This window comes from Pyxicephalus adspersus, chromosome 9 (genome assembly GCF_032062135.1).
Source record: "Pyxicephalus adspersus chromosome 9, UCB_Pads_2.0, whole genome shotgun sequence".
In the NCBI taxonomy this organism is placed as follows: domain Eukaryota; kingdom Metazoa; phylum Chordata; class Amphibia; order Anura; family Pyxicephalidae; genus Pyxicephalus; species Pyxicephalus adspersus.
In genome coordinates this window covers 22,970,082-22,981,728 of record NC_092866.1, presented here as the reverse complement: position 1 = coordinate 22,981,728, position 11,647 = coordinate 22,970,082, and the positions used below count along the sequence as shown (strand labels likewise).

The 11,647-nt window shown below is 36.1% G+C and overlaps 1 protein-coding gene across 1 annotated transcript in view; it reads left to right on the top strand.

Moving 5' to 3' along the window:
- CYLD (CYLD lysine 63 deubiquitinase) overlaps positions 1-11,647 on the top strand; it is a gene marked incomplete in the record, with an annotated part of 42,539 nt that overhangs the window by 21,028 nt on the left and 9,864 nt on the right. The window contains 7 exon segments of the mRNA XM_072422924.1: positions 2,181-2,300; positions 3,943-3,996; positions 6,142-6,524; positions 7,522-7,687; positions 8,062-8,203; positions 8,295-8,417; positions 10,139-10,230. Coding sequence (XP_072279025.1) covers positions 2,181-2,300; positions 3,943-3,996; positions 6,142-6,524; positions 7,522-7,687; positions 8,062-8,203; positions 8,295-8,417; positions 10,139-10,230 — 1,080 coding nt within the window.

Sequence of the window (11,647 nt, the reverse complement as noted above, 5' to 3'; positions counted from 1 at the left end):
CTAACTATTGTTTCCTAAATTGCAAATACACTAACTACCTTTTGCCATAAAAAGCTGCTTTCTCTTCTCTTTTTTCTTTTTGTTACAAATACCTGTATTACAATTATTCATACATTTTAATATTCCTTTTTTAGCTCTAGTAAAAAAATTATTTGATATTATATGTAGTTTTGTGACAGTTTAATAGGACCAACACTATTTGCACTTTAGAAAGGTGATCTACAAATTGCTGAAATGCCAATGAATAAATACTACAGACTGTGCCCAGGCTATCTGCCCCCAACCACCTTTTACATTTTGTTCTGTATATGCATATATGTTCATGTCTATCACTGGGTTGTTGCTGAGGGTGAAACAGACTTTCCCTTTGTTTCAGTTTTTATTTGTCAATCATGAAGTTGTAGCATTAGACTCTGATTATTCAAATTTGTTAGGCATTCTTGTATCTTTGTTTTAAATGGCTTTGCTTTTCTTAAAGACCTTAAAGTGTATCTCCAACCAACATTTGTTTTTATTGGATAGAGTAGAGAACCACTGTCAGGATTTTATTTCTGTAAAAAAGCCTGCAAATAACTAATCCACTTTGTATCTACTAAGGTTAGAAACATACATTTTAGTTGCATAAGTTATAGGGTATACATGTGGGAGTCACACTGGCACATCAGGGCACGTATGATTAGTGTGGTCCCTAAATGGAATTTCCCAACTTTGGGACATACTGTATATACAATATGAGGTAGACAGGCTAACCTGAACCTACCACCTCAAAGGTACATACTAAAAGCCCAGACATTGCTTAAGGTAGGCAGCTGAGTGTCCAGTCTGCGCCAAATTCAAGCAAACTACAACAATGGTGGCCACTCAGATTTGTTTGGGAGATGAACTACATTTATAAGTACTGGTGTGTTATAGCATGTTCATTAATGATAGCTGGTATCCCATGCAAACCTGACCCTTGAGGGCTTTCATGAGGAGCACTATTCTCCTTATTTAAAAAGCAAGATGGAGTTGGGGTATTTCTTGCAAAGAGTACCAGCTAAGTTTAATTGCCTGTGTTATATTATACTGGCTATGTAATTACTCCCTAAAACTACCAAAAAGTGTGCATTGGCCATACTTACATACAAAACAGTGTATTGCTTGCAAGGGGTACCAGCTAAGTTAAATTACTTGTGCTTAAAATGTACTCGTTTATACTTTGCAAGAAAAAAAATTGAAGATTTTATTGTCTGTGTCTCAAGACACATCCTGAAACGACAGTGTGTGTTGGAGGTTTTCCTAGTAGAAAAAAATCCTTTTTTCTGCTTTCAGTCTGTTGATGTAAGAAATTGGGGTAATCTATGTTTAGTGTGTCCATTTCTGGCTGTACATGGCTAACTGTCTTGCATGACTTTAATACAAGGAGGTACAGGTTAATCTCTATTGAGCTAAGGTGTCTCGCATCTTTTAGAATTCAGAAGGATGTTACTTTTAAAAAGTTTGATTAATAATGCTGTACAGTCTTTCTAAAGTTCTGTATTCAGATATTTAATATAAAAAAGTAGGTTTGAATGTAAAATTAGTTTATTGTATTTATGATAGAGTACCAGGTTACAAAAAGCTTTACAGAGTGTACATCAGTACAAGGGAGCTCTTGAACTAATGAAGAGCCTGGCTGTCCTATGTTTTATTGCTTTCCACGTCACTGACCAGACAACATGTTGTCACTATGTGACAATGAAATTAGAACTCCTGATCTGCAAAAGTTACAGATCAATGACTCAACAATTACTGAGCCATTACATATTTGCATTATGGCAACATGCATGTTACTGCAGTGTGTGGTAATGCACGTAGCTTGTTTCTGCATTGCACCCTAACACACCATGGTAATGCATTATGAAAAAAAATGGGGTCTTTGGTGTATTTTTAGCATGTAAGGATGTATTGCAAGCTTAATTTTTTCAGCCAGGTGCCTTAATGTACATGTTAAAATAACATGCATTATTGCAGTTGACAGATGGGCCCTAAAGCCAATGAAGCAGCAAGACAGCCAGACAGCTAACATTTTGATTAGTATAGGTTTTCTTTTATTACTAGGCAGTGCAATAGATACATTACATGTTTCAGTAAATGGCTCATATTAATATTTTAACCTTTCAAAGCTGGTTCTCTGAAGCATGCCTTTGTCTTCTTTGTAGCAGGATCTACCTCTGAATCAGGAAGCAGAAACCGGTCAGAATTTTTTTACACATTAAATGGTAGCTCGATTGAAACTCCACATCAGCCGAAGAGCAAATCTAATTGGTATATGGAAGAAGGTAGGTTGCTTATTATACTTCATCTGGAATGTACTCAGGGGATGTTGAAGGACAATTGTGTTTTTGTGTTTTTTTTTTCAAATGTTGGTTTGTTTATACCACACACTTATTGCTATAGTTAACAGTGAAAAGAAATTAAAAAAAAAAAAAAAAACACGCCAATAAACTCATTTTACTTCTCACTCCAGTTTTTTCCTCCTATCAGTATTCTTCTTGCACCTCCGCACACCCAATTGCTTTCTTGTGCAGCTTCTCTGTCTACCTGAGTGAGAATTGAACTGCAAAAGGCTGATGCCAAGTGAGATCCAGGTGCTTCAAATAAAAATACTTTTTTATAAAGGCGCATTCATGTTAGTTTTTTTTATTATCTTCTTGAAATTCAGCCTTACTCCTTCCCAACCATATATAAATATAATTCTGGCTGTAAATTAATAACAAAGCACATAAACACATAGTAGACAAATATGTCAACTGGCAAATCTATAAAGTTAAACCAATGTTTCTGCTGCTTTAGTAGGAAATCAAAGGCCATTAAAACAACTCCATGTTTTTTTTAATTTGATGATTAATTTGATGATTGTAACAAAAAATTATTGTCTGAATCAGTTCCAGTTGGATCAATTCCCTGAATTAGTCATCCAGTACCTATTTCTTTTTATTGTAGCCTCAGATGTTGTCATAGGAAAGGCATTCAAGCCACAAATGTAGTAACTGTGTTTGCCATTGTTGACACTATTGGCAGTGAAAAAAGATTTGATGATTTTAGTGGTTATAGACAACGGCTTAAACAAGCCTACTGTTCAGCCCAAGTTTCCTTATTGTACAGATTTTATACAACATTACATATGTTAGTAAACAAGGCTGCATGGAGAGCTAATATGATGTGCAAAGCCCAGTAAACCAAAGCGGTCAGTCTGGCTTTAAACTACTCACAGTCTGCTAAGTGATAGTGAACAATACTGACTAGCTGTTGTTGGTTTCTGTACTACACTAACATAGCTGTTTGCCTTCTTATATATGCCTGTATATATTTATTATGTTTAGGAAAAGCCTTAACAATATATTTCCATTGAACAGGAAGATGAAAACTATGATTGGTTCCTATTATTCTTTTGTGAAATACTTCAAGTAAAACCAAGATAATCAAAATAGGAGGAGCTACATATAGTAAAAGATGTTTAACTTCTACACATGACTTCACAGAAAAGTTTTTTTTAAAAAACTGAAAGTTGAACAGTTTTCCTTGCCTGTGTTGCTTTCTTATGTTGTGAATTCACAATACATTTTTTTTGCAGTCATGTGACAGAAAACAGTCTGTTTTACCGTCTATAGTCCTATAGGACTGGATCTCCAAAGGGAACTGTCTGTTATCATTAGTCTAATGTAATAGAGTAAAAAAGACATAGGCACCTGTTGCAAGTTTTTTTTCTTTTTACATGGTCATAGCTTTGGTAACTAATATATTGTTAGATGGTGGCAATGTTTTATACAGCATCAGGTTACTATCTAATCTAAAGATTCATGTTCTATCCTAGTTGCATCTTTTGTATATAACATAAATAAATGTGCAGTATATACTTTATGCTGACTAACATATACATCGGCAAACCTCCAACTGCTTGTATAAATGGTGTCTTTACAGCTCGAGAGAGATCATTACGAAGTTCTGGTCTACAAGAAAGCAGCCGCTGTGAAGGTACAGTGGTGTCTCTTTAATATAAGGACTTTGTTAGGATGCTTCAGTCATTATGTTATTGCTTCACATGCAAAATGGCCCTTCTATTTAGTATTGACCATTAGTGTTCTAGCCAGAAATTTTTTTAAAGCTGTTGGTGGGTGGTCAAACACAACAACTTCTTTACTATGTGTACTACTTTCTAATGCCCACTCTCTTGGTATGTCCATTTTCCACTGTCTTTTTGTGCCAAGTGTCCAGTATCCTTGTATTGTGGCCCAATTTTTTCAGTAACTAACCAAAAACAGCCGGGTGGTTACTGAAATGTGCCTGGTGGTGAGCCTGGCTAAAAGAGCTGGTGAGGCATATAAGAATTCTGACAGACAGTCCCCAAGCACCATACAAACAATAGTCTATTCTTACCTTCACTGGCTCACATCTAAGCTTTTGTGTTTTTAACAACCAGGCAGTTTTGCAACAAAAGGGATGTTCCATTGACTTTGAAATCCTTTGGTTAGTGGTTGTACTTTTTTTTTTTTTCAGTTAAAAAGTAAGCCCTGTGATCCTTAAAACAGCTTGTTCTCATATATGAACAAATTAGCTCTGTTATTTTTATAGAAAAGTACACCTTGTCCAGACAGAAAATTCTAATTGATTTTGTGATGATATTAGCAGTACTTCTACAAGCCCATACCCCCTGTTCTTATGTGATTTATGCATTGCATTTAGGTGTTCTCATTGGAAAAATTCATATGTTCTAATGCAGGTCTTTCAGTAGGAGGAGACCTTTCACATTTCTATTGAACCTAACTAGATTTGTGCTTAGCTAATCTCAGGGAAAGGGAGGGGTATAGAGACAAATTTTTGGTGAATAAAACAGTGTAAAATTTATTATTTAAACACCAAGAACTTGGTTTAAAAAATTCTACAACTGGGGCTAGTATATATTTATATTAATATAAATTACCACTTGGGGTAAGGAGGGAGGCAAACTCTTGTTAATTCTCAAACAAGGGTAATTTGATGAATGTAGAAAATGTAATGGTTATTTTTGTGTCATATTAATAATATTGTAACATTTTGGCTACTGTTTTCACTATGAAATCACCTCAAATAAATATTACATAGAGTACTTTGAAAATGTAAAGGATATTTTCAGAAAAAAGCTTAGACTGCGCTGCAGTAACTGCTTCCTCAGATCAATGCTTCCTCTCTTTCTCACCCACACCAGCACATAGAAAAAAATATAGGGAGCAGCAAGTGGTTCAGTCTTTAGAAACAAGCGCAGGCATGCATGTGGAGAGTGACATTCACCAAACATTCTCAAGTGGACAGTCATGTCAGATTCACTGCTTTGTAATAATAATATTAAAAAAAGAGCCTTTTATGTTTTAAAACCTTTTTTTTTATTTCTTTTACTTATTTCTCCTTGGGATGTTCCCAGCTTCCTAAAACACCAAGTGGGAAAATTTACAAAGCACCTCTTCCGGCATTTGTCACCAGAACAGGCATCTTTTAGAATAGTGTTTCTCAACCAGAGTTGTGTGGAACCCTAAGGTTCCTCCAGAAAGTTGCAGGGGTTCCTTGAGCCATAAGCATTTGTGCCTCTCTGGTCAGTTTAAGTGACACCAGCAATCAATTTAGCTTATATGTAGATATAGTAAGGATAGTAATAATTCCCTGAGGACCTGAACGGTATTTGAATGGTTCTCCAATGTTAAAAAGGTGGAGAAAGGCTTTTTTAGATGATTTACCCCCAACATTCTGTTCTGTGACAACTGTAACAATTAGCAGTAGTCACCAGCAGAAAGGGTGAATCTATTCAGTAGGGAAAAAGACAGTAATATAAACCTGACAGGGGTGCTAATACCTTGCTACTCTCTCCAAAACTAAAATGGTAATTAAAATTATTCTAAAAAAATAAGTTTTTGCTATACATGTAATTTATTCTGCGCCACCAAATGTATAAAGATAATACTAGGATGCAAATGTCATTATAAATGTGTCTCTGTTTTACAATTTTGTTACCATATGCAAAGGACAAACCTGGGTATGGAATGACATAGTTTGCCATTAGGTATTGATATATGTTTTGTAAATTCATGTACAGAATATTGTCTTGTGAATGACTAGTATCTGATTTTTTTTCAAATTTCAAATTTTCAGTTGTTGAAGATTCAGCAAAATCCTTGACAGAGACTTCTCCATCATCATATGGACATTGCTCTCCCCCTTTGCAGCCTACAGCAAGCAGCTGCTCACCTGGAGAGAATCGATTCCATTCTCTTCCTTTCAGCCTCTCCAAGATGTCAAGTACTAATGGCACAATGGGACATACACCTCTCTCATTGTCTGTGCAATCAGTCATTGGCGATATAAACCATACTTCCCTGCAAGACAGCCCACCAGAACTGCCACACATGTCTAATTTACATGGCCTTGAGGTGGGATCACTTGCAGAGGTTAAAGAAAACCCACCTTTTTATGGAGTGATCCGTTGGATTGGCCAGCCTGTCGGAGTAAATGAAATGCTAGCAGGACTGGAGCTGGTAATTAGAAACAATTTACTTAAAAGTAATTTTTAAGTATATTGGGATGTTTGAGAAAGTGCTTAAAGTTTCTAAGTGTCTCTATATTGAGCTATATATTGATACCCCCCTAAATGGGGGGTATTATTCATATTGTAATGAGAAATTCTCATATTAATGGTTCCAAACATTTCCATTTCTAAGGGACAAAAGGAACATGTATGTGTTTTCATGTGCTACTTCCATCCATCAGAGAAAAGATTGGTATAGCTGTGATTGTGGATAGGAATTGAATACCACAATTTGCCTATTCCGACAAGTTTTTAAATTAAGAAACTTTGTTTACAGACCTATACTGGATAAAATGTTGAAAGGAAACCTGAGTTTACCTTTTAAAATTCTGGCTTGTTCAAAGGCCCTTATTACTTTCTGAGCCAATGACCTTGAACGAGCACATTATGCAGATCAGATGTTGTGACTTTTTAATCTGCCTTCATTAGCTGCATTCTTGCTTCGGGTCAGTTACTTAGAGAATGAAGCCTATAAACAGATGGGTCTAGTTTTTTTTAAATGGCAGCTTAAAATTTTCTGTCTATTTTTTATTGCTTACCTAGACCTTAAAATGTTACTTTGATTGCCCTCATTTTTTCTTAATTTCAGCTGAAGGGACCCATGTCTCCTCTAAATTGTCAAAACATCTCATTTTGTGTTTCATTAATTTTACCATCAAACGGATGTCAGTGTTTCTGTGCATTTCTGAGATAATTAGAAGAAAACTTACAAATTGGTGAAAACAATAAATGACTGCAGCTGTAATTGCAATAAATACACACTTTTTCAAATATTTTTTTGCCAAGTATAAATTTATTGATTTAATGAAACTATTCTGTAAAATGAAACCTGATTGGTTATTGCTGGCAACAACTACTTGTGCTGATTTCTCTTTCTCTGCTATTTTAAATAAATCACCTCCTATGTCTCCAAGTACACATGTGACTGTTTTTTGTTCATCTGTTAGGAAGATGAATGTGCAGGATGCACTGATGGCACTTTCAAAGGGACAAGATATTTTACCTGTGCCCCTAAAAAAGCACTTTTCGTGAAACTGAAGAGCTGCAGGCCAGACTCGAGGTTCGCATCACTTCAGCCGGTCTCCAATCAGATTGAGCGCTGTAACTCTTTAGGTAAAACCTTTCAGGTTTTCACATCGTACCTTTATCACGTACATGTGCAGATTTGTTAAAATGTTTATCCATATGTATTGAGATCAGAAATTCTTCAGTAATAGAGTGATAGATTTTCTGGCTGTGTTGTTGTGGAAGCAACTTTCTTTGACTTTATTATAGCTTTCTCCTGTGAATGGCTACTCTGCAAGGTCTTGCTGTCATTCATCACTGTAGTTGATGTGGTAAATACAAAGGGACCTCTTGCATAAAAGCCCTGGGATTTAAAATAATACTTTCAAACATTGGTGGGAAACTAGATACTTGTATATATTGTCTATAATATAACATTTATTGACATATTGTTAAAAGTAGTCATTGTAATTTTTTATAAGCTTTTGGTGGATACCTAAGTGAAGTAGTTGAAGGGAACACCCCTCCACGCACAGAAAAGGAAGGCTTAGAGGTAATGATCGGAAAGAAGAAAGGAATCCAGGGTCATTACAATTCTTGCTACCTGGACTCAACCTTGTTTTGGTGAGTAGATAAAGTCCATATAATCCAGTATTTGCTTGATATTTGTACACATCTGATAACATCATAAAACTACTCTCATCTTTTTGTACAGCTTATTCTCCTTTAGTTCAGTGCTAGACTCTGTTCTTCTGAGACCGAAAGAGAAAACCGACGTGGAATATTACAGTGAAACACAAGCACTTCTCAGGACGGAGATTGTGAATCCTTTAAGAATGTAGGTGAAATTGGAGTCTTACATTTAATAACATGCATTGCGGTTTCATGTGTAGTGTGATCCATGTTCTAAATATCCAGTGCTTTTGCACAAAATGCCTTGGTGGTTCAGCAATGTTTAGAAGAGAAGCCATGGTGTGGTATCATCTGTGCTACTCCTGTTTCACCTTACCAGTTACAGAAAAAACTGTGGTTAAAGTATATTAATATAGAGTTGTTGAAGATGAGTACAGAGAAATGCAAACTAATAATACTGTCTAATTACTTGGACTCTTTGACTTTTTTATGTCTGTAAGATAGATTCCATAGCATAACTTCTGCTAGTCAGAAGTACAGGGATGATGTTTATCAAGAAAATCAACCCAAAAAAATGCAAATGAGGCCGTCATTCACTTGGTAAAGACTAGATGACAGGTTGCCAATGTATGTGTGACTCCCTGCGTCTGCCTAATTCAACTGATTTTCAGTGTCAGACAGAGCCAGAGCTATTACAGAAGATGAGAAAGATTTACTCTAAATGAATATAATTAGGAAGTCGTCCACTTTAAATCAGCTGCTGTGTGACATAAGAAAAAAAAAAAAATTCATAAAATGGTTTCACAGATTTTTTTCACTGCTGCCATTTAGCTTGGTGTACTACATAATTGAAAAATGTCCCCTAGTGTGTATTCTGTGCCCCTGACTAACCATGACTTCATGGCTAAACCCAATAGACTGCCATTGCCACAAACTAGTGACAAAATAAAACTAAATCAGAGAGGGGCATATACGTGGAACTGTGGTCATAAAATGAGCACTGTACATTTAGGCATGCACAGCTCAGCGTACAATTCTGGCGTCTACCAAGATGAATTATTTGCTTAGTGCACCTGTGGCATTCTGAGTTATGTAATTCTGGGTTGGTCAATATAGATAACCATATTGCACGCGGAATAAACCATTTAGAAGATGTCAGTGCCAGAGAGAGAACAGACATCACATTACTGAAATAGAGGTGGGTATCTGTGGACCCACACTGAATCTGTAGTTAGGGTTTAAATAGAATGGCAATACAGCATCATGTTTGAGAGACAGGATCGGAGTGTTGTCATCCTATAACAAGATGTTTGTGCTAGGATCCTTGTTGCATGATCCCTAGGTCCTGCAGGTATCTGCAGATTTGAAAAGGCTTTAAATCGCTATTAAAATAAATTAACATGTTCATAATCATCTGAGATTTTAGTGGGTAAAGCTGACCTAGAAGCAACTTATTCTTGTCTACAATTTGATCTCCTTCTGCTTTATTTAGTTACTAGGAGAGAAGACAGGAAGCATGATTTAGAGATTAGACATGGCTAAATACTGGCTGTAAAGCATATATCACAGTCAACAAACTTATATACTGTGATTTTCTGTAGGCTCATTTCAACAAGCTATAACAATTTGTTTTTGCCATTTCCATTGTTATTTTCATAATTTTTTTTGAAGTAACAGGTATACAACTTAAACTAATGATTGTCGGGGGAAATAAAGCATGATATAACTTATATAACTGATATAAAGCATGATAAATTGAACCATTTGTAAACCACAGCTGACATCTAAGGAAGCAAGTCATTGCAATGCATTTTGTGTGCACATTGTTTTAATGTACATTAGTTATAAATTACATATAAGAAATATAACAGTGTCATTATAAAAATCGCAAACTCAGTCATTTTTTATTTTGTGTTTTACCTTTAGATATGGATACGTATGTGCAACGAAAATAATGAAGCTAAGGAAAATTTTAGAAAAAGTGGAAGCTGCATCTGGATTTACATCAGAAGAAAAAGGTTTGCTTCTACTAATACTTTATAAATACTCTACTTTATACTTCAATACTATGGCTATTTCATCTCAGCTGCACAACTCTCCTCCCCTCCTCCACTCTACATTCCCCCTTACATTATTTTTTCAGGAGACATAAGGGTACTCCTTAGGTGAATCTATAGTCTGGCTTAGGACATTTACATGTTTAAATATTCTTAACAAACTGTAATTGAGCTTCAAAGCCGAAGTTTAAGCAGCCTATATTTTGCCTTTTCTGCTTTGCTATATCCCGCCCCCCCCGTTCAAAAAATCAACACACTAATGGAATTTTTAAAAATCCCTTTGTTTTTAGTACATACTTTAAATTACACCATCACTGTTTCTGTATGCAAAGCAGGCTGATAGCTGGTGGTACACAGTATTTATATAGCGCTGAGATATTACGCAGCACTATGCAAAGTCTATAATCACGCAACTAGCTGCCCTCAAAGAAGCTCACAATCTATGTCCCTACCATAATCATATGTCATTACCACAATCTATGTCCCTACCATAATCATATGTCATTACCACAAATTTGGGTGGAAGTCAATTAACCTAACAGCAAGTTTTAGTGGAATTTGAGAGGAAACCGGAGGAAACCTACAGAAACATGGGTAAAACCTGTAAACTCCATGCAGATAGTGTCCTGGCCGACATTCCAACCTGGGACCTAGCACTACAAAGGCCAGAATGCTAACGACTGAGCCACAAACGTTCCTAAAAGCAGCACAGCACCCTACCTCCCAAGAACCCTCGGCCCTGATACAAGCAGTTGGCTATCTTTTAAAGCTAAACTAAAAAGGTTTGGTGCCGTTTTAGGAGGAGTTATTCACATATCAAAATGCCTTAATGGGTGGGTGGTAGTCCTTGGAAGTGATGTTCCAAACCACACTGTAGCTTCTAATGCACATTGTGAGAAGCTAAATGTGTGCAACTTATTTGGATGAAGCAGTTTCTGTACAGGGCAAAAACCTGTACAACTGTGGATGACTAAAGGTAAAACTGATGCTTCACTTTTCAGTAGGAAGTCGCTGACCTCTGTAGAAACTTCCACCTTCAAACTTCACAGCAGAAGTACTAATGTAGTTTTGAATAATTCTTTAAACAGCTAAGCTTCCCATCCCAGTGAACCTGCTTTATATTTACATTAGATATTAGAATGCTTCTGAAGGGAGAACCAGTGGAAGCTGGACTGCTGAGACAATTATTTTAGCAACTCCTTCTCCACCCAAGAGACCTAGCTAAAGTCCAGCCTTGGAAACTCCCATGCAAAAACAGATCAGGTCCTCTGGGAGGAAGTGAGTAGGAAGCTTAGCTGCCAATGTAAAAAAAAACAAAAAACTACTTAAGTAGTTTTTTCTTTTTCAATTAATTGCTCCATTTTACAATCAACTGTAG